At 36.0% G+C, this 24802-nt stretch overlaps 1 protein-coding gene across 1 annotated transcript in view; it reads right to left on the bottom strand.

Annotated features, from left to right (window-relative positions):
* Positions 1-695: 695 nt before the first annotated feature.
* The window catches only part of TM2D1 (TM2 domain containing 1), a 41941-nt gene continuing 17834 nt past the window's right edge, over positions 696-24802 (bottom strand). Inside the window, exons 4-7 of the mRNA XM_037043726.1 lie at positions 24325-24416; positions 14466-14539; positions 4398-4526; positions 696-2709 (exon numbers count right to left, since the gene is read on the bottom strand). Coding sequence (XP_036899621.1) covers positions 4416-4526; positions 14466-14539; positions 24325-24416 — 277 coding nt within the window. The 3' untranslated portion in view covers positions 696-2709; positions 4398-4415. The remainder of the gene's footprint in view (positions 2710-4397; positions 4527-14465; positions 14540-24324; positions 24417-24802) is intronic.

Genomic DNA, 24802 nt, shown 5'->3' with positions numbered 1-24802 from the left:
TTTTTGGTATTTTCCCCAAATTTCTGCATTAAGCTTGAATTTTGTACTTAGAAAAATGCAAAATGAATGAAATCTAATGAGAGAAAGGGAAGGGAAGGCACCTGAACCCCAGGGAATACCTCCATTTAAGGTGCTTGAGGAAGAGGAACCAGGGTTTGAGACTTGTACTTTTTAAGAACTAATTTTCCTTCTTGCTAATAGATCTATTTTAGCTTCCTAGTTGCCTATTGGTCTTATAATACTTAACTTAATCTTAAGCATCTTGATTAAAATAAGGGAAAATACACAGATTTTTTTGATAAAACAAAACAAAAACATAACCCCAAACTAATACTTTTTTAAAAAAATATTTTATTTATTTTATTTATTTTTAGAGAGAGGGGACAGGAAGGAGATAGAGAGGGAGAGAAATATCAATGTGTGGTTGCCTCTCCTGTGTTCCCCACTGGGGACCTGGCCTGCAACCCAGGCATGTGCCCGGACTGGGAATCGAACCGGCAACCCTTTGCTTCACAGGCCCGAGCTCAATCCACTGAGCTACACCAGCCAGGGCCCAAACTAATACTTTTTATAGTCCTAGTGGTCCCATGAACGAATGCTGGCCATAGACATAACAGCATCTTTGAGTCTTAAAGAGGTCCTTCAGTTGAATATGGTTTAGGTACGAAATCTTCCTGGATAAAGAGGTACTCTTGCAAATTGTATTAATCCTCTACCATTTGTTAATGTGTTATAGAAACACTAACTGTTTCTGTAGAATTGGAAGAATCCATTCTATCCCATCCTGGAGGGTTAGGAGCAGTGACTGAGCTAATCCATCTCACATTTGGACACTGCTTTAAAAGCAGGGTTATCACATCAAGTATGTCATAAAGAGACCTTAACATGTAATTTATGCTCACATACACTAACAAATAGCTAAATAAAACAGTGTTCCATGAAGGTAAGAAAAACAAAACAAACAAAAACTGCTGCATTCACATGCATTAAATTTATTCACATAAAAATAAATAATGAAACAAAAACATGTTAAAGAACTACATATATTAGGCAACAGGGAATTACGCAAACTGAAAAAAGTGAAGTGTTCTTGTCATGTAAGTTTAGGATATTACAGTGCAAATGAAGTCTAAAGGTTTAAGAGTATATTGTGAAGAAACTTTATTTTTAGATTTTATCAGTGACCCAGAATATTACAGCATATTCGAATAAACATTTACTTTGAGAAACACCTGCTTTGCAAAAGACTTCCCACCTCGCCACGTTAATAACTATAACAATTATGCAAGATTCAACATTAATTTTCAAGATTTGACTGCAAGTATTTCTTATATTATTGAACTTACATGGCTATGAAAACTTAAGGACTTTTAAAATCTGGAGTTAGGTGATCTTGAAGAAACTTCAAAGTGCTGTTAGCAATCAAAAGAATCTAGGAAATACTAGCTTAACTGCAGCCAAAATATCACTGTAAAAAAGCGCATCCCCAGAAAACGGAGTTCCTTGAGGGCAGAGACTGTGTTTGCTCACGGCTGCATCCCAGCATACAGAACACACAGTGCCTCCCAAATGGTAGACACTCGGTGTTTTAACGAATGAAGGAAGGAAAGACCACTCCTAATGTATATTAGGAGTCAACCTAAACTCACTTCATGTGTCAATACTTCATCTCCCACCAACCGAAGAATCTGTTACTCAATGACTAACTCATTAGAAAGCTAGTGGGATGATACAGTATACTTTTAAGGCAAATGAGTGATAAAAATTACGGTTTTTACTTTTGAGGAGCCTGGCCCCAGTAGTTTTGGAATTGGTGTGCTTGTTAATAAAGAAAGTACATAATAGAATTATGGGGACACATCATTTCACGTATTTCCACCTTCTTGAAACGCTTCTGAAACATGGTAAAGAAAACCAGTGCTAATATGCAGGTGCTGCTTCCTTCGGACACGGGTGCATCACTGTGGGCACTTGTCCAGCATCTGTCTGGCAGCGCTAACAGATGGAAGACATTAATCATCTGTTCAGTGTTCCCACCTTGTCCATCCAACTTCAAATGTAACTGCACTAAGCCAGATGAGTCAGCATCTGGTTTTTCAAAAGTTAGTGCACTACTCTCAGAGCTAAAAGGAAAAAGTTCACACTTCAGAGGCCTGAACCAATGCCAGAAGCAACCATGCTGCCTCAAGGTTTCAGACTCCCCAGAAAGATCTTTAGCTCCTTGGGTACTGAGGCAAAGACAGGTCTGAAAGCTACAGAAAACCAGGGGGGTTGTCCTACACTAGACTGTACCCCAGGCAATATAAGTGGTGCTTATATTGAAGGATCAAAATACAGAAGACAGCTTCATTAAACATTTCAGGTTTATTAATAATAAAGCATTACAAAATGTGAGTAAATCACACTTTTACTTTTCAGAAGGAAAAAATGACACATGGCAACTGTCTTTGGAAATCACATGAAAGAATACTGGGGTAATCGGCTATCTCACAGAGACAGCGGCCTAAAAACGACTGCTGTTACACAGCTCTCAAAGAAAGTCCCATTAAATACATCTCAGAATAAAATGTTCTCAACTAAAACAACAAAAAAACATTACCGACAACAAAGAATGATACAGAATCCATACACTGGTATGTGAAGAAGGAAAAGGAAAATCTGGAAATCCAAATACTGAGAGCTCACTATTAAAATCAACAAGGCCCAATCCTGCAACAGAAAAAAGAAATACATGAAACCACGGTATTTAAGAGAGTCCAGTGGGGTTACTGCGGTGCACACCGTAATGCTTCCCTCACTTATGACCTTTTTCTCACTCTTGGAGTCCTTCTGTGTGTACCGTGGGGCAACCACATGAATGACCATGTAGAGATCTGCCTTCTCAATAGGACTTTCAAGTTTTAGGTTTCAAATTTAGTCTGGAATCCCAATTAAATATTTATATAATAGGTCACAGAGAATGGAATTACTTTTTAAATTATATTTGCTTAATTTTTACACATTATGGTTTGAAAACAATCTACATACTTTTGAAAGGGACACAGCAACTTACAGTATGAAAATAAAGTTATGTGAAACGACTCAATCCTTCTCATGAAGAGTAACAATTTCCAAAATGAAGATGTGTCACATAAAACGATAAAATTGGTAGAGTGGGGAAGGAGGCGGAGAGCAACCAGTGGACCTCACAGAGATCTAGATGCGGGATGCAGTTTCACACTGACTATACTGACTGGGGCTTTGTCTCAGGTTCCTTAGTCTCAATCTGTTGTGCCCTGGTAAGAAGAGGCAGATGATCTCTAAGCTTCGATTCAATTTTAAACCCACAGACTTTTAACAGTTTATAAGAAATGATTTGAACAATTTTTGGACAATCAGTTAAATAAATTCCTCAGATCCTAACAGGGTCTATCACTGTTCAAACTTATGACAACATCTATAAGGCATACCCCATAATTTTATTTAGAAAAGAAAAAATCTACCTTAAAGGAAAAAATTATACTTCTTATCCTATTTACACAGTACAACATAAATAGAAATAAATGTCTATGCCCTTCCTGGCCTCTAGACACACTCTTGAGACAGAGCGGACCAGGAGCCCTAGGCCTCTGGCTGCGGCCAGCACACCTGGCCTGCCTTTCTCTCCGCCCTGCCTCTAAAAGCTGCTAGGCATTCGGAGTGAACAGCCGCCCCCATGTTATACAGGACTTCCCCGTTACAGAGAATGGTTATACCAGGAAACTGTTTTCCTGAGAAAAACCTAGCATTCCTGGAAGACTGCTGATTAGAATAGACGAATGTACAGTCAAGGAAATAAAACCCTTAAGTAGCAGAGTCCTGGAGAAGCAGAGAGTTGAAGCAGGAAGACTAATGGCATCTCTGACGTCTCCAAGTGTATATTACCTATTTAAAGCTGAGGCCAATTAATAACTTTCACAGGCAGAGCCAAACTTTAGGTTACAGTAAGTACTTAATGGTTGTTCAGGGTTGAGACTCTGTCAACTTTCAGGTTTAGGAAAGGAGAAGAAAAGAAAGAGGTTTAAAGATCATGGGAGAGACAACAGAAAAGCTAAGCTTTATAGAACTATCTACAACACATACTTTCATCGTAACCATCAAATAATACTACAGAATATCTTTCTACTTTGATGTTCTTTTTTCCTGTGAACTCGGTCCTTTAACCATATTCACTGGGGGGAAAGAGTCTGAATTGCGAACCACAGGAGCAGTGAGCTACACGAAGACCCTTTACAAAAGGTCGGAGACACCAGGCACACGCAGCCCTGTGTCCCTGAGACGCTAAATGGGAGTGGACAGCACTTCATGATCCTTTCAAACCTCCATAATTTTACCAAGATAATATACGATAATGAAGATTATATAAACACATCACTTACTGTTTCCTTTAAAAATATTTATGGATACAACTGTGTTTTTCTAAATGTCTCATTGGTGATACTCAGTCGTATAAGCCTGGTTCCATAATAATCTATAATGTAACTGCTTCCATCTGAAGGCCCAACAATCTAGAAAAGAAAATTTTCAAAATTAGTCATTTTACAAAAGATATTTTCACAGTTTTTTTGTCAGTTGTTAATAAAATTATTAACAGTAGCACCAATCATAAAACTCTAATTCAAGCAAAAAAAAGTAACTTAATGATTCATGCAGCTGAAACAAATACTGGGGAAGTTCACAGGAGCCAATGAGCTGCAGGACCAAGGCCTCAAGGACAGAAATTCCACACCCCACGAGGAAGGACCTTGGTTCGGCCTCCCGCCTCTTTGCTTAGCTCTGCTTGCCTTCATCTGCAGAGTCACTCCCACTTGGCTGCCAACAGCTCTAAATTCACATATCCAGAGCTTGGTAGATCCCAATAGAAAGAAAGAAATATTTCCTTCCTCAGTGTTTTTATACAAGTTCCAAGGAAGGACTTTATTGATCTGCTTGGTGTTTGTGCCTATTGCTGGACAAATGACTGTGTCCCAAGGAACAGGATTAGTGTAACTGGCCAGGCCAGGCTCCCTGTGGGAAATAAGGTTGTGTGACTAGGGGAAAAAAGGCTCATTTTATTCCCTTAATCACATTTTGGACAATATAGTTAATATGATCTCTACAAATTACACTTTAAAGCAGCAATCTTTGAGCTAGGCTTAGGGGTACACAAAGATTAACCAAGGTGTATGAGAGCCCAGATAGTTCGAAGGGAGTAACTTTTGAGAAGATTCATTCCCATGTGTACTCTTTGTAAAAGAGATCCCCCTGACACCAGCTACGGTGGAGGCATGGTGCCACTTCCTCTCCCCACTTCCTTCTCACTGGGGTCCTTTCTCCAACTTGACTACAGTAAAGACACCTCCCATCACAGCATATCCTGAGTCTTATGACGCACACTGCTTTGAGGTACAAAAACCTCTGATGTGCCAAAGACAAAATTCAAAACACTGGACTTGGGGAAATCTCCTGAAATCAAGAGTCCAAAATCACGCTCTGCCATATCACTACTTTTTTTTTTGCTGAAATTTGTAACATGTTTATGCTGTTTTCAATAATTGCAAAATAATTGCAATTATTACTGCATTAATAATTGCAATGACAATTCAATCCAGAAATCACAGAAAATTTAAAACCTCTTAATTTTAGTGGGTAAGATGATCAGCAGAAAATTTTCAAGCATAAAAATATTAGGGTAAAATTCTGCAGGAGAATAAAAATAGAAATAAAAATTCAAGGAGAAAAAAACAATGTAAAATTTATAATAGTGAAGGTTCATTTGTATCTTTCAAAAAAGAGAATGGTATTTAAAGCTCTATGGTATTTATATTGTCAGATACATTTTAAAATTAATATAACAGTTTCATTTAAATATGTCAATATTTGCAAACTAAAAATTATATCCTTTGCAACGACTTAATTTTATAATGCAAAACTTAAATGTCAACTTAAAAACATGCAGAGAGTAAAAATTTTTACAACATTATTTTCGGGGTTTAGATAACCACAGTCTGATGAACAGTACTATAGAGCATCCTTGATTTTTAAAATAAATTTAGTTTTAAAAACTATTCAACAGACACGTATTTCCCAGTGTGCTAGGTATTATACACACATTTCCCAATGTGCTAGGTATTATACACATAACACTGTTTAGGACACAGTCTCTGCCAACAGGGAACTTATTCTAGTGACTATAAATGTCAATATTCAAATGACTCAGAGCATTTATGTACCAGATACCATGCTGAGTACTGTAAAGCACTTTGACTTACTGTCTAAATTTTAAATAAATTGATTTGCTTTGACATTTATGAATGTTATTTATGAGTTTAAGTAAAAATGAAAATTTTTTTAGTGGCCAAGTCACAGAGGAAATGAGAAGTAATCCAAGAAAGAGAAGAATACCCAATCTAGAAATAACATGTTTTGAGACTGTAGAAGGAAACACACAAAAAAGTAAACCCCAGCCAGTATATATAGGTCAGATCAAATGGTAAAAACTGTGTGATTTGGAGTATGTGCACCGATTGGAACTGGGCCTAGTATCCTATTATCTTTCTCTTCCTATGCCATCTCTCTTGACAATCTCACTCCTGTTTAAAAAAAACAGTATTCAGAAGTTGGAAATAAGGAAAATATATGATCAGATGACCCTTTAATAGCATGCATTTCTAATAAGCTCACCAAGGCTCACTTGACTCTCAGGAAATGTAATTATTTAACTAAAAACTGATTAGGACCCAGATGCTTCACAACCTTGTCAAGTTAACAGTTAACATGCAGAAAAACACAGGTTATTTCTGTTTTGTTTCCCCTGTCCTGTAGAGAAGATATCCTCAAATACATGATCCAATTTGGTCTCTAGTTTAGCAATCTTAGTACAGCACCTTCCCCTCAAACTGTGCGACTCTGGTTCCTCAACAACTGCTTCTGTCACGGTAATTCCCATCCTCTTTCCAGAGGTTGGTTCAGCCTGGGCACGCATGAAATTCTGTCCGGTCACCTCAGACAAGTTCAGCGGGGCCCTATTTAAGACGGTATGTGTGAGAGGAAACTTTCTGCCTCTGAAAGTAACTAGGTAAGAAAGTGATGCTAACCAAAGGTCCTGAAGATGGCAAAGAGAAAAAAGGAAGCAGGGAAGGATAGATTTGGGTCCTTTATTATGTCCTTCAGTTCTAAATTAACAAATCTTAAAACTACCTTACCACCAGGTTCTCAGTATATGATATAATAAATTACATTATTAAAGGCATTTTAAATTGAGGTTTGTTACTTGGAGCCAAACACTGATCATGCACTTGTCGTTACTGCCTCCTACGCACTGCCAGATCACCAAAACACAGCACCCGTTGCCATTCTCTGCTAAAATAATCTGAAGAGCTGTCCCCAAAACAACCAAATTAAGACAGTGTGGTAAAACACTAGACTGAAAAGAAAACCTGAAGAAAAAGCTGTCAGTAACTAGCTGTAAGATTAATCCTCCCTGGACCTCAGCATTTCCTAGCCATATAACGAGGAACAGAATAAGCAGCTCTACATGATACTTGGATCATCACAACATTTAAATGCAAACACCTCTATAAGGTAGTCAGTGTACTTTTATATAAATTATCACATCAAAGAATTTGTTCTACTTCCTTAATTTTTAAGAAAACTATCATCTTGTAAATGCTTTGTTATTCCAATCCATATTCCCCCACCAAAACTGAAGATTTAGCCTGTTTTTAAGCATTTTATGTACACTTATAAATCCCCTTATTATATTATTGTATTGTTAACTATAGAATTATAAATCTCTAAGAATAACCCTTACCAGGAAATTTTTTACTCAGTTAAATATGCCTATGTCCATTTGTTTATTGATAACAGAGTATGAAACCTAAAATTGAGTTGATTTCTCTAAAAATAGCCTGAAGCCAAATAGTACACATGAAGTATTTCCCTTTGATGTACTGGGGCAATTTCTGAAATCTATGGAAAGAAGAAAAACCACTCACACACTTCACTCCAATTAATGGAATAAGAGGTTGCTAAAGGCCTTCATCTTACAAGAGGGGAAACAGAAGGACCGCTACACTTTGGGAAATTGCTTTGTACATTGGTTGTCAATGTCACTGGTGTGAGAAGGCAAAAGAAAGCGACTTCCTATCCCTCCATGTTAGTTTCCTGCAGCTACTGTAACAAATTACCACAAATTTATTGTATCCTTTTAAAACATGATTTCTTAATTTTAACATAATCAAATTCAATAATTGTTTTCTTTATGGTTTGTGTTTTTTGGGATTTTGTTTAATAAGGCTTAACTCATCGAAGGTCATGAAGATATCCCCTTCAATTGGCTTTACTAAAAATTTACCTTCTCCCAGGATATACCCAAAAGAATGAAACAGAGACTTAAAACAGACACCCGTACACAAATATTCATAATAGCACTATTCACAACAGCCCAAATGTGGAGGGGAAAAACAGCAAATGTCCTTCAAGAAAAAAAAATGGATAAACAAAATATAGTATATACATACAATGGAGTATTATTCAGTCATAGAAAGGAATAAAGTTCTGATATATGCCACAATATCAATGAACCTTGAAAGCATTATGCAAAGTGAAATAAGTCAGACATAAAATAACAAATACTATATGATTCCACATAAAATATCTAGAATAGGCAAATTCACAAACACAAAAAGTAGATTACAGATTAACAGGAACTAGGGGGAGAAGGGAGTGGGCAGTTACTGCTTAATGACTACAGAGTTTCTGTTGAAGGTAATGAAAAATTTTAGAAAGAGATAGTAGTGACAATTGTATAATGCTTTGAATGTGATTAATGCCAGTGAACTGTACACTTAAAAAACGTTAAAATGGCAAATTTTATATCATATATATGTATACACACACACACACATATATATATACAGCATGCAAAAAGAGTTTACTTACTTTAATAATGTTGATAGTTTTATTTCTAATTTATAAACTTTTTATTTTGTTAGCGGGAATGTATTTTTGTTTGTATATATTTAAGCAGAAACCTGATAAAAATAATTTAATTAAATGGAAAAATGTGGGTACCAATATATACTTTAACACCTAAACTTTGGCAACAGATATGATACTCCATGTAATGACTTTGAATTGTCACTGAAATCATACTGCCTATGTAACTCAAATATCTTATAAATTTAAAATGCTACGAAAGAATTAAAAAGTAAAATGACAAAAACAGCACCTTATATAACTATTAATGTAGCCCTTTTCTATGTAGTCCATTTAGGAGTTTCTCCACATAAAGAATTCAAATATTAACCCCGGCAAAATCAAATCATCTCCTGAAGACCTGCTAACCTGGTGAAGAAACTAAAATGACTCAACTGTCTGCAATTATTGGATAATAATGCAACTTGTGTCCATCCAATTCCCCCAAAGTAAACTTATATTTTCTTAAGAGTCAAATTATGTTTTTGTGTCCAGAGCTGAACACTGCATGTGGTTAGTTTTAATATGAGGCCACTGAAACCATCTGATTAGGCATATTTGATTAGGCATCAAAATTCCTACACAGTGAGAGAAATCAAGCATTGAGAACCCTTGATTTCATTTGATTTAAAGACTGGTTAGGCTTAATCCATAATGACCAACATAAATATCATTCCTCAGGAAGTGAATAATATTCACTGTACGAGACCATTCTGCGTGACGTGGGCCCAGCTCCCACTCAGAGATGTGCAGGACCCATGCCCACGGATAGGTTCTCCCATGGGGAATCAGGCCTGCAATGTACCTAGACCGCTTTGAGACTTGCTTTTGCTAAAACTCCCTCACCCTGAATTGAGACAGCAAGTGCTTACTGTAACTTCCTAAAATCCATGCTAAAACTCCCCAGTACAGAATGTAACCGGTTCAACCACTTTTCCTTTTCATCTGCTAATATCCTTCTTCTGTGATGTGATTAGTGGCATTGGCTCCTTTGTTTTCTGTAAAAGGTAACCACCTAAAGAGAACCTGTGCATAGAAAATGAGGACCATCATGTAATGTGCAGAGAAACCCAATAAAGGCTGGTCATGGCAAGAGCTGCGGCTTTTGCTCCCCTTGAGAGAGAAGCCATGCTGTTCCTTTTCCTCCACAGGACTCGGCAGTCCATGTGAATGTCTCGTATCTCATCCACAATATGGCAGACCCCACGAGCTGGGGTCCACATAAATTCACCATTGTATCTCCTGGGAAAAACACAACTTTGGGATTAGTCTCAGAACCAGTTTAAAATATTCTTTATTCTATGGACATTCCTTTAATTCATTAAATCTACCCACATGATAAGTGAACTAAGTGAAATCCACCTAATTAAGGTCACATGACACAAATGTTCAGTATTCTCAGTATTCCAGTTTATTTACCCAATAAATCACCCCAGGGTTAAATGAATAATACACAGAGCTTTTTGAAAGACTTGCTATCTATAAAATGTCAACTGGTTTTTATATATTGCTGTCCTACTTTTAGTGAACTACCAAGGACTTCGACCAAGTTTTCCCGTACTGGTAATAGATTTTGTCCTTCTTTTGATCAACAGCACATCTTTCACAGGGCAAGGCTGCAGGCCATGTCTTTGACAAAACAAATTGGCTTATAAAGAAGTGAACTCTTCATCTTAACCTTATTCACACTCCTAACTGAAAAGGCTTTTAAAAATTTAAGTAAAACTCAAAGCATTTAAACAAGATAAAATCAAAGCAACTCTTTCTTATTTTAACTCTGCAGTTCCCAAGAAAATATTTTATTTCTAATAATAAGTAAAATCTTATAACCGGACCACTCTTGGGATAGATTTTATATTCCTTTAGGGCAAGGATCCCAATTTATTCTTCCTAATTGTGCTCACTGAACTCATTTTCACTGATGGCATAAAACCCAGTATTTACCATTCCAACTATTATTTGTATTTATTACCTCTCAAGTGATGCTATAAAATTTAGAACTTTAAGGTCCTAAAGAAAAGCAATCACTTTTTTGAAAACTACCATTTTTAGCTTCTCATCTTCTCTGTAAATGGCACAAAGGCACACTTCTCACATGGTATACTGCAGTCAGTTCGAATCAGCACACATTTTTGAGGGCAAACTCTTTGTTTAACATACTAACAGTGCTATACAGGATTAATAAAGGTTGTTTTTCTCCTCAAGAAATTTATGTTTGGAAAGTCCAACCTGTGTGTAAAAGTTAAGAAACAATACAAAAACAATATATAATCCAATGCTAAAATTAGTTACATATAAATACCAAACTGAGATATTTTATAAATTTGATAAATTTATTTAGATAGTTCATAAATATCTCAGAGATTATGCCACTCTTCTGAATTTCTGCTTATATAGTTATTAGTCCTTTAAGGAAATCTACTTTGTAATATTAATAGGAATAAAAATGAAAGTAATTTCTCCAATAATGTATAGAATTTTTAAAAACTGTCACAAAGAACCTAACATACTTCCTTCTAACAACTTTCTACATTAAAACTACCCATCTTTATCTTTTTGATTTGAGGCTGTCATCTCCACTTAACAAAAGAAACTTTCTTTTCTTTTTGCTTGACATCAGTGGTTTGGGTATAATTTAAAATGTCCAGCCTTGGCTCATGTGGCTCAGTGGGTTGAGCCCTGGACTATGAATCAAAAGGTCAAAAGTTTGATTCCCCGTCAGGACACATGCCTGGGTTGTGGGCCAGGTCCTCTCTTGGGGAGGCAAGAGGCAACTGATCGATGTTTCTCTCCCTTTTTCTCCCTCCCTTTTCTTCTCTCTAAAAAATGAAAAATAAATAAAATCTTTAAAAAATGTCCAGATTGTGAGAAAAGAGGTTTAAATAAAATAAAATATTCTATTTTTTTCTGATTAAAACAAAAACTTAAATTGTCTAATCTATCCTTCATGGTGTACTCAAAAATATACAAGCACAAAAGAATAAGTGTTTATTTTTAGTATGTATATATGTATTTTAGAGATTGGGAAAGAAGGGAGAAAAAGAGGGAGAGAAACATTGACATGAGAAAAACATCAATTGGCTGCCTCTCGCTCCTGCCTTGACAGGGGACAGAACCTACAACCCAGGCACGTGCCCTGACTGGAAATAGAACTGGCCACACTCAACTGAACCACACTGGCCAAGGCAGAATGAATGTTTCAAAATCTTCAGAACTGCCTTGTAAATAAACACATAAGAACTGAATTAATTCTGTGTATTATTTCATATCATTCATTCATATAGTGCCACTTGCATATTTTTAAGAACAGCAGCAACCCAAAAAAAAGAAACTTCAAAAGTTTATTAACAAATAAACTCATGAAAGTATTTTCAGTATATATAGCAACAAGTAAAGCTTACTTTAGCAATATGTACATTATACTTTGTTGTTTTTGTTCAATAATGAAATAATTATATCTATTTTAAGAGAATTTTCCTGGATTTTTTAATAAACACTGTGAAGCATAGTATGTTTTTATAGATCTTGAGTTCATGTACAATATGTTTCTGGGATCACAGCCCAATAGAAAAACAGTGCTATTCATTGGGGAATAATATTTAATGGCAGAAAAAAAAAAGAAAAAAAATGTTGTGGAGAGAATGAAGAAGGAAAAACAATTAAAAATGATGGAAAATGTAGAAAGTTCATGGGAAATTGAAAAAATACATTTGGCAAAAATTTATTTGTGACATGGTATATGATATTTATAGTAAAATTTTATTTAATTTGCTAAAAAAATTTTCTGATATGATCAACATCCCATATTAAGTATATTAAATGACATTTAGAATAAGGCTACAGGTCTTATTTGGCTGCATTTGAAACTGATTTACTTTCCCCCAGTGTGAAAGCAGTCTAAAGTGGCCATATCTATTAAAATGTCTTATTTAGGGAAATGTACTGCAGAAATTCAAACACTCTAAATATAGCTCAATAATTTCTTAATGTAATAGTCTCAATTCCAGATTTTCAAGAAAAGAACTATTCTAAAAAGATGAGGAATACATATACCAGAAAGTAGTGACTAAATCAAATAAGCTCTATAATTTGATATAAAGCTATAAAGTAATGATATCACCAAAGAACCAGTGTGAAAATATTAACTAATGGTTGAGTTTCAAAGACACTGAATCCTGGATATCTTAAAGAATCTCTAGATAACATTGAATTCCTTGGAGCCTCATTTAAACTGAGAAACCCATTTCTAAACATATGTGCACAAGTACCTTAGCCTCTTCATGCCTGCTTGTCTGTCCCACCATCAGAGAAGGCAGGATATTTGGTTAAGCATATGCTTACGAATAAAGACAGGAAAAATCCAACTCTAAAACCAAATATTTTCCTTGTTTAATTCTGGTATCTTATTGGTCCATATGCTGCCTCCTCCTCACAGTATGGTACCCTCCTCACAGTATGCTACCAAAAATCTCCTAGAGTTTGACTTTCTTTTAAAGCATAAGGACACCATCGAGCCAACCGAATTGATACTGTATATATGAGAAAGAAGAGCAAAACTGATGATGATCACAATGCATACTGACATACTTGCTGAAGACATTAGGTGCTCCATAAGTGCTTACTGAAATGGTGTTTTGTGACATTTATTATGATAAATTCATCTTTTCTAACTTAAGAATCCTCATGAGTTAACCACAACCAGTTCAGTATAATTTAACAGAAAACATCTGGTGGCACTTTTAAATGCCTAAGGATAGCATTTCACGAACCATGTCTGCCTCCACACCACTACAGCAGCAGAAAATGAGGTGAACACAGAGAAGCAGAGAAGAATATCAAGAAAGTCCTGACACATCACCTGATTACGTCAATTTGGTCTTGTCTGGACCAGTCCCACTCTTCAATTATCTAGGAAGAACCCAGACCTTTTTTTCTTTTTGGCTTAAGCTAGTTGAGTTTTAGTTTCTATAATTTGCAACCAAGAAAATACTAATATTGAGTGCCTGTCCAATGCAAAAGAAAATCTTGTTTCTGCCTCCATATGTTCACATGTAAATATCAAATTCCCATCAATATCCAATCATAGTAATTGACCATATGGCTGTAACTATCAGGAAAAGAAACAGTAAGTTTGAGAAATAACCTCAATCCTTAGAGATTCATAATACAAACTATAAAAATTCTGAAAAGTTATCCAGTAAAGAAACCTCTTTAATGCAGTTGAACCCACATTTACAAATCATATTTGATCACAGATTCTTTTTTTTAAGTGAAGGTATTATATCTTTTGGAAATCCTAGTTGGTATGGCATAGGTTGGAAAATACTACTTGGAAACACAGCTATGATCCCTTGAATCTAGCATCTGAAGAAAAATTGAAAAAGCACTCTGAACTGCTTCCTAATACATTTAACATACACCAGGGAAAGATCACAGAACTCAAATTTGAGTGTAAAAGTAGTTCATCTCCTAGATTAAAACGAACTTACCTGCATCGAGATAAGAATGAAATCAATTAGGCTCCCAATTCCGCAAAACCCTACGGTGCAAAACTTTAATAAACCTAGAAAAAAATAAGGAAAATCACATATAACCTGGAAAGTCATTTAAATGTTAACAAACTTTTCCATTTTCCAATTAACCATTATATATATCACAGACTCTTTATATCAAGAATATACACCTGTCAGAATGGATATCATCAATAAATCCAAGAACAACAAGTACTGGAGAGGATGCGAAGTAAGGGGACCCCTTTGCACTGTTGGTGGGAATGCAGACTGGTACAGGCACTGTGGAAAGCAGTATGGAGACACCTCAAAAAATTAAACTGGATCTGCCTTTTGACCCAGCAATCCCACATCTGGGAATACATCCGAAACAACCCAAAACACTAACTCAAAAGAACATAAGCACCCCTATGTTCATTGCAGCATTATTTTCAATAGCCAAGATGTGGAAGCAGCCCAAGTGTCCATCAGTAGATGAGTGGATAAAACAACTATGGAACATTTACACAATGAAATTCTATTCAGCTATAAAAGAGAAGAAAGTTTTACCCTTTGCTACAGTATGGATGGACCCAGAGAACATTATGGGAAGTGAAATAAGCCAATCAGAGAAAAACAAATACCATATGATTTCACTCATGTGTGGAATCTAATGAACAAACTGAACTAACAGGCAAAAGAGAGACAGACTCCTAGATGGAGAACAGCTGACAGCTAGTGGCGGGAGTGGGGGGACTGAGCAAAAAGCAAAAAGGACTCATGGACACAGACAACAGTGGGGTGGTTGCTGGGGGAGGGGGAATAGGGGACTAAATTGTAATGGGAAAAATATGATAAATATACATTTATATTTTAAAAGAATATAAAACTAACACTTAAAAAATCACATCTTTACCCTAAAATATGAGAAAAGTTTGAGGTTCCTTTATACAGAAAAGCCACAACAAAGTTTATTAACTCACTTAGCAATTAAATATTAGGAACTAAAAGAAGAACTCAATGTAATCTTTCAAAATTTCTTAAGAGGAAGGGCATAAGGAAATGAATCTTTATTTTTTTAATATATTGTATTGATTATACCACTACAGTTGTTCTATTCCCTTCATTCCCCTCCACCCGCACACTCCCTCCCCCACCATTCTACCCCCCTTAGTTTATAACCACGTGTCTCAAGTTCTTTAGATTCTGTATTTCCCCCATTATTCTTGCCCTCCCCCCTATTTTCTACCTACTGTCTATGCTATTTTCTGTGCCTTCTCCCCCCTTCTCCTCCTCCCACTCCCCTGTTGCTAACCCTCCATGTGTTCTTCATTTCTATGGTTCCACTCCTGATCTAGCTGTCCTCTTGGTTTGCTTTTGTTTTAGGTGTGGTTGTTAATAACTGTGAGTTTGCTGTCCTTTCACTGTTCATATTTTTCATCTTCTTTTTCTTATATAAGTCCCTTTAGCATTTCATATAATAAGGGCTTGGTGATGATGAACTCCTTGAACTTGACCTTATCTGAGAAGCACTTTATCTGTCCTTCCATTCTAAATGAAAGTTTTGCTGGATAAAGCAATCTTGGCTGTAGGTCTTTGGATTTCATGACTTGGAATACTTCTTTCCAGCCCCTTCTTGCCTGTAAGGTCTCTTTTGAGAAATCCGCTGACAGTCTGATGGGTACTCCTTTGTAGGTGACTGTCCCCTTATCTCTTGCTGCTTCTAGGATTCTCTCCTTCATTTTCGTCTTGGGTAATGTAATTATGATGTGCCTTGGTGTGTTCCTTCTTGGGTCCAACTTCTTTGGGACTCTCTGAGCTTCCTGGATTTCCTAGAAGTCTATTTCCTTTGCCAGACTGGGGAAGTTCTCCTTTATTATTTGTTCAAATATGTTTTCCACTCGTGGCTGTTTCTTTCCCCCTTCTGGTACCCCTATAATCCAGATGTTGGAACGTTTAAAGATGTCTTGGAGGTTCCTAAGCCTCTCCTCATTTTTTTGAATTCTCATTTCTTCATTCCTTTCTGGTGGGATGTTTTGTTTTTCCTTCTGGTCCATTCCATTGATTTGAGTCCCTGTTTCCTTCCCATCACTATTGGTTTCCTGTGCATCTCCCTTCATTTCAATTAGTTTAGCCTTCATATGCTCCTCTAATTTGTGACTATAATTTACCAGTTCTGTTAGCATCCTGATAAATAGTGTCCTGAATTGTGCTTCTGAGAGGCTGGCAATTTCTTGGTCGCTGAGAGTTATTGGCTCTGGGACTTTGAGTTCTTCTTGCACCATCTTTTGGGCTGTTCGTGCCTGTTCTGTAGCAGGATTGGAGCCCTAAGGTGTTCACTAGTGCAGGGCAACTAAGTCCCTGACTTGTGACGCTGTATGTGGGGGCAGGGTCAAAGAGGACTATGGCGTCCTGTCTGCCGCCAGCCGCCACGGCCCTCACCGGTGCTGCAGCTGATAACATCACCGGGCCCATGCGTTTCGTCCCACTGCATGCGAGTGTGCCACCACCATCAGCCCTCGCCCCCTGGGGCCTGCATGGTCCATCTCACTGTGCGCGAATGTGCGACCGTGGTCAGTCTGCCCCGCACCACAACTGGTTCCGGCTGCCTGCGCGCCTAGGTCAGGGGACCTGTCCTGCCCGACCCTGCTCGCTGCTGGCTCCACCCCTCTTACCGTCCCCATTGAACGGTTAGATGTAGTCGGACTTCTGTAGAATTCAATTTTCTGTCCTTTGGCTGTGTCTTTGTTTCTCCAAATCTTTGTTGTATTCAAACTTGTTTGTGGGAGAAGGCACAGTGTTTCCACCTATGCCTCTATCTTGCCGGAAGTCCGAAATGAATCTTTCAATCTCAGTACATCATAATCAGAGAACACCTTTTAGTCCTAAAATCCTTATTTATCTATTTATCTACCTATTTATTTATTTAAAATATTATGTGGTCTAAGTTTCAACTTACTTTCACAATAGAAAGTCCAAATAAAGACTGACAAGGCCCAGAAAAAAATAATCAGGAAAAAATACTGATATTATAGTTAAACTGAAAACTTTTATTAGTAACCCAATTACCTTGAATTTATCCTATACTTTTTTCCCCCTAAGCATCTCATGTTTATTAGCCCTACAGTCAAAATAACAAATCTGTGCACTATGTATAGACTTCTGTTCTGGTCCCAACCCTAGAGCTAAGGTATTAAAATAGACGATAACAGCACATACAAGATATAACACAGAAACATGATAATGAAGTAAGAAGAGGCAGATTGGGGTGGGGGTGGGATGAGTTATCTCTCTTCTATATTTAAACTTGACTTGCTTTCCAGACATACCATTTGAGACAAAAAAATGGTATGAAACAAGACTCGTCATGAAAGGCCTATTGTAACTATCAAATACATACAGATGCCAGCTAAAAATCACAAGAGTGAATGAGATCACCCTCTGGACACAATTTGGAAATACACAAAAAAGGTTGAAATATGTAGGTACATTAGATGATTTTTCCACATATATCAGAATAATGTTATAAGTACATGTTGGAAATAATTCAAAACTATTAAAATATAACAATTATATGAAATTATTCTTTTAGTTTTCTTCAAAACACTTACTATCCACCTAATAGTTTATATTTGGTCACTGTCTCATGCCATCCCCATTAGGGAAGTCTCTTTTATCTCTTTTATTTACTCCTGTGTCTTTATGTACCTACAGCATTGTCTTGCACATGGAAGACGTTCAGTATCTGTTGAATGAATAAATTTTCTCAGCTTTTTTTTGTTTCCTAAAGACCCCTAATTTTTTATTTATCATCTTATATAACAACTCCTTTAATTATTTTTTCATTAGTTTCATTTTCATTAGTCCTGTCTCACTCCAAATGTCAGATATTAACTATGGTCCATCTATGGTATTTCTATAAATTTAAAATAAAAGATGACTTAACTAATGAAGTTGCTAATAATGCTATCTTAAATTTGTTTTAGCTTTCAAATATAAAAATACTTTATGAAAATAAGATAGGAAGAACACTAAGGATTAAAAACAATAATGAGGCAAAGTGAATAAATGTTAGCCCAGTAGCTACTCATGCTACCACTATTTCTAGTACTAATCAAGAAATTTAGACAACATAAATCCACATTCCTTATAGTAGCATCATCTAACTCACTCTCATCTCTTGTAAATTCCTTCTGTGTTACAGCCCCAAAAAGCTAACCAAAGCTCTTAACGTGCCCTCCCTGCTCTCGTATCTCCTTCATCTATCTCTGCATTTGTGTACTATCCTGTTCTCTGCCTTGCCTCCTCCTTCTCCCTACCCTCACTGTTCCCAATAATCTCGTTAACCCCTAATAGTATTCTAAGACTTCCAGAAGTCTTCTCTAATACCCCTAGGATAAATTTAATGCCATTCCTAGATGTTCCCCAGCATCTTTAAGTTGCAGCCTAGTACATATCCCACAGTATGATTTATTGTGTATTTATTTGTCTGTCCTCCCCTATGCTTCTGTGAGCAATTTGATATCAGGGCTGTGTCATTCCCATGCCTAGTCAATATGAGTACTGAAGGAACAAACTCAATAATAAATAATAATAAATAATAAATTCTGTATCAATAATAAATTCTTATTTGTAAATAAATACTAATCAACTTGAACAAAAAGCATACACTCTAAACTGTATTTATTATAACCAATACAGGCCATTACTCCTATAGGTTTCATTATTTTGAGCATCAATACCAGTTTTTTAACAGATGGGATATTTGAGAACTACCAAGAGTAGGTTGACTTTTTCCCCAAATAAAAAGTCTTTGTACAAACCCTATTTACTAACTTCTTATTATGGAAAAAAAAATATTAACATTAGATTTTTAAAAATTGTTTTAAAGTTCCAAATAAAAATGTTTCTAATCAAGAAGAATCCATTTTTATCTTGAACCATTACTATTGTAGATACATTCTTTCAAAAAGATTATGCTACCAAATAACATTAATAAAGCTCATGTTTTGAGTCTACTTTATATTTTAGTAACTTAAAACTTTACATTTTAAAAACATAAACTCAATAAAAGGATTTATCTGGATATAAAATAAAAAGAACAGAGACTAATTTCATGCATTTAAAAATTTGGTATTTTTTAATTTTATTATAGGTTGAGTCCCGCAAATATTCTTCTGTCTGCATAACTGTTTTAGAGAACAAAGATTACTTCATAATAAAGCCACTGTTGCCAAACCGCAAGTGTTCTGTAATGAGTTGGTTATTAGTGTATGTATGTGTGTGTGTACCTATAAAGGAAAGCTTTCAAATCTTAGAACTAAGTTTAACCTACCAATCTTTTCTTTGCCCTATGATATGTAGACATTACATACCAGTCCAAACTGGTAACTTCAAACTTAAAGAAAAAAACAGAAATAATAGGTTTTTTTGTTAAAAAATAACAAAGATTTTTAAGATACAGGCTTAAAAACATACAACTTTGTTTTCTAAGAGGAAAATATTTACATTTTAAAATAAATACCATTATGCAAAGAGCATCTCTTCTATTAATTGCTCCAAAAGAGCTATTACCTTTGAGAAGCCATCATTTTGTAATGCTACAGATAGGCAAAATAAAATATGCTACTTCTTGCATATAAAAGTCACAGCTACCACCACTGATAAAAACAAAACCACAGAATATTATTAGAAAAATAAGGCTTTGTGGTGGAGGAAAAAATGGCTCCTAGCTATAGCAGCCCTGGTATTGAGGAATAAGTCAATTAAGAGAAGTACAGCTAGGGATGTCAAGTACAGAATAGGAAATACAGTCAATATTCTTGTAGGAACTATGTATGGTGCCAGGTGGGTACTGGGAACATGGGGTGGGGTGGGGAGGAGGAACACTTTGTAAAGTGTATGACTAACAACCATGCTATATGCCTGCAACTGGTACAAACTAATCCTAAATGTAAACTGCAATTGAAATTGTTTTAATAAAAAATAAAGCTATATACATTGTTAAAAAGAAACAAGATCTTCAAATCTGCTCAGTTAAATTTGTATTCTTTAACAACATAAAGTCATAGCTGTGGGCTAAAAAGAAATCTGAAATATTTTTAAAATTTTTTCTTAAAGGAATTTTTAGATCTTACCAAATTTTATTCAATCTCACTCCTCAAGAAATTTTCTTGCTTAATCCTGAAGTAAAATTTATATAGTGAAATATCATATTGAGCACTAAGTTACTTTAAAAACACAAGTTTCATATCTGTATGATGTACATGATTTATTCTGTTCTTATAAAACTCCAATGATCATAAATGGTATTAAATTAGTATTTTTCAAAGCTATCTATAAATACAACCACTGATTTTTGTAACCATAAAGATTAAATAAGATTATAATTAAATAGGATTATATACCAGTCAACACTGTTTTATCAAGTTAAGATTTTTTGAAAATGAAAGTTAATCATTTAATTGAAAATATCAAAATTCTTTAATCTTGGATTTGTAGTTAAAATTAAAATTTAAATAACTAAAAAACATTACAATTTTTTACATTTACAAAATTGAAATCTGACATATTAGATTAGTTGATAAAACATATCAAATCCTTAACATTAAGACAGCTTAAATGCAAGTAAGAAATAGATAAAAGTATTTGAATGCTTAAAGAGATAAGAGGATTTTCTGTTTAAAGATAATAAATTCCACATATCCACTTAGCAACTCTCACTCCAAAATCCCACTAAAAAAATGGTAAAGGGATTTTTAAAGTCACCAACCCAACAGACTAAAGGTAATGGAAGATAAGACAACAGCAACAAAAATTCAGGAGCTGTAAGACAGACTTGATCTTGAGAAATTTGTATCCTAAGCCAACAGACAACATGTTTGCTGAATTGAGGAACATCCAAAGGTTGTGCTAATAAAGTCAGTTATTTAAAAATTTTTAAAAAACTTTATACTGAGGCATAAAGTTAAATGTTAAAAATTATATTGGCCAGTTTATAGAATCTCGGACTCAAACTGAACGGTTCTCTTTAACTGAAGCGAATACTTGACTGGAGTAACAGTGACCAAAGAAAGGCAACTCCTGGCAGGAAATTAACAGTCACTAACCAAAGGTAATATACAGAACTTTATACAGAGCCTTACACCTGGAGTTCGATTCTGCAGCAAAAAACTTCATAATGTACCTACAACATACTCCCATGTGCTGTATTAGGTCAAAAACATTAACTTACACTATAGGACATGAGAGCTCACTGGACACATATCATAAGATACTAAAAAGTCACTTAGTATGCCAAACATTTTTAAAATACTTAAAATTTTAAATCATCATAGAATAAGCTATTCTAAAGAACAGTGTTTTCTCCTTCCCTCCTAACCTTTAAAAAAAAATTTTAAGTTAGAAATGTTCCATATATACATGATTGTGTCCTCTTAAAGAGAACACAAAAGAAAATGCAAGGCCTTGGCTGGTGTGGCTCAGTGGATTGAGTGCTGGCCTGAGAACCAAAGGATCGCCAGTTCAATTCTCAATCAGGGCCCATGCCTGGATTGCTGGCCAGGTAGGTACCCAGTAGGGGTCACTCGAGAGGCAACCATACATTGATGTTTCTCTCTCTCTTTCCCCCTCCCTTCTCCTCTCTAAATATAATAAAATCTTAAAAAAAAATCCAAGAATGAAGGCAAAAGGCTTTGGCTGTATTCTAATCACATGATATCACCATGTCATTTTACTTTCTCATTACGAACCTAGTTTCTCCATCTGATCACGTGTCCTTCTATCCATCCATCATCTAAAAAGAGTACTAGACTAAAAGGTATTGACTCTGACAACTCAGAGGCCTTCTGTACACATTGTAAATTACAGAAAGGCATAGTTGCTATTACAAATGGCATGAAGGTGCACTTACACCATCATCAGGCCAGGACTACTGCATCAGTCTCTTTTCAGCTTTTTCCACCAGTCTTTCTCTGTCTAAGCCATTTCCCGCAATTCCTCCAGAACCATCTTCCTGAATTATGCATCTGACCATGATACTCCTCTGCTTACAAACTTTAAGGGGGCCATTACTGGTGTGGCTCAGTTGGTGGAGCATTATCCCACAGAGCGAAAGGTCTCCATTTCGATTCCTGGTCAGGGCAGACAGCTGGGTCCTTGGTTGGGGGCACGCAAGGGAGGCAACCAATCCATGTTTCTCTTCTCACATCAATATTTCTCTCCCTCTCGTTCTCCCTCCCTCCTTCTCTAAAAACAAATAAATAAAATCTTTAAAAAACAAAAACAAGAACTTTTAGGGCTTCTGATATTAGAGGGTAAAGTCCAAAGTCCCTAAGAAGAACTCAAAACCTCCTGTAATCTGACCACCAGCTGCCTCTGCAGTCACTTTTCACTCCCTGCCAACACCGTCCTTTCTGTATCACGGGCTACAGTATCCATACTTTCAACATGCACACGTACCCCTTCATACCCTGTTGCCTTTGACATGCTATTCCCTCTAATGCCGTAAATCTCTGTGATCTATTTATCCTTCACACTCCAAGGATGACAGAACCAGTCCCGACTGTGCTCTCACAGAACTTTGTTACAGTTCTGTCATAGTACTGTATCATACATTGGCCTACCAACACATTTATTTTCTTTTAACTAATATGAACTGTGATCATCATTATTTCCAGAGCACTTAGTTACTTACTTAATAGGCAGTAAACATTGAATACATGTTTGTTAACTGAATAAATTCATGTATATAGTATTTTTAAACTGAGACTTCTATTTATGACATTGTAACAATGAGCTCCAGGAAAAGATATCAGAAACCTACTTCCCACCAGCCCCACAGTGAAGACTCCCCTTTGATCTCTGGTGGGTAGCAACATGGAAAGAATAAGATTAGCTTTGCTGGCTGGAAAGCAGAACATTCAGAAACTTTACATTTGCTCTGTGAAGGGCTAATATAGAAGCAGAGTACTACAGTAAATAAAGCATGATCTCTTGAGCCAGAAAATTGGGGTTCAAATTCAGGTCACTAAACTGAATGTCCTTGGGTAAATCTCTTAATCTCATGACCATTTTCCCATCCATAAAATAAGAATGATAGCAACAAATATATCACTGAATAAAGCAAGGCCTCTAGAGTCAGTAAATCCCTTAACCTCTCTGGTGACAATTTCCCTACCTGTTAAAGAAGATTTAAAGATGATGATCAACTCAGGGAGTTGTAAGGCTTAAATAAGGGCATGTGAATGCACTGCTTAAAATGCTATTGTCAAATGTAGATAGTTGTCATAAGCTTTAGTAAATAGCTATGGTAAAATGTGAAGATTACAGCTAGGACAAAGGGACAGGGAGGGATGCTAAGGGCAATCAAAGTAGGGCTCCACATCCGCTTAGGCTGGCTGCCATAATTCTAACCCCAACTTCTCATGAAAGAAGTTGTTTCAACTCCCAACTCAACTCTGAGAGAAGTTCAGATAAGGAGAGACATGCATTTGTCCATAAAATATTTATTGAGCATCCACTGTGTATCCAGCAGTAGCAATGACAGCTCAGGTCCCCTGTCCTTAGTGACTACATTATCTGAGTACATGTTCTCATAAAGATGAAAACTCAGGAAAAGTCAGTATTTCTTATCCAAGCTGAAGTGTGTAGCTAACTGATAGCTCTATACTCACAGAAGAGGGTTAACTATTCCACCCTAAGAATATGGAGCTTATAACTATTAATAGTATGCAAAGATTTACTCAATAAGAATAAGTACATTGACCTATTCTTATAGGCAACACAAACAACACAAAGCTTCTTTGTGTTAAGCAACACAAAGTTTCACGAGGATTTTTTTCCAATGAAACGTACTCACCCAAGGCAGGGTATCCGAGGTAAAATCGATCTGCTCCCAACCATCCGAGAAAAAGAGACAGTGCAACAGCCACTTTATACGAATAGCCATTTCTGCACAAAATTAGAACCTGAGTGTCACCTTCATATATTTCCAACATGTTACACTTTAGAAAACAAAACTGTTAAATATTATTTATTTGTTAATTGGTGCATTCATCCATTCATTCATTCAATTAATACCTTTTGGGCAGCTACTGCATGTCAGACACTATTCTAAGCTATTGGAATATTTTAATGAACAAAAGACAAAGATCCCTGCCCCTAAAAAGCTTATAATTTTGTGGTAGCAAGCAATAAAACATATTTAAGAAGTAAATCACATATTAGAATAAGAAAGCAATAACTGCTATGAAAAAAAGAAGTGGAACAGGGTGTGTAGGGAATCCAGAATGTTAGGGATACAAACAAGAGCCATTTAAATGGGATGTGACTCACTG

Source organism: Sturnira hondurensis, unplaced genomic scaffold, assembly GCF_014824575.4.
Source record: "Sturnira hondurensis isolate 20B ecotype Veracruz unplaced genomic scaffold, ASM1482457v3 Scaffold0000648, whole genome shotgun sequence".
NCBI classification, from domain to species: Eukaryota; Metazoa; Chordata; class Mammalia; order Chiroptera; family Phyllostomidae; genus Sturnira; species Sturnira hondurensis.
The sequence above is the reverse complement of the archived record's forward strand: the minus strand, read 5'-3'. Positions and strand labels throughout refer to the sequence as shown.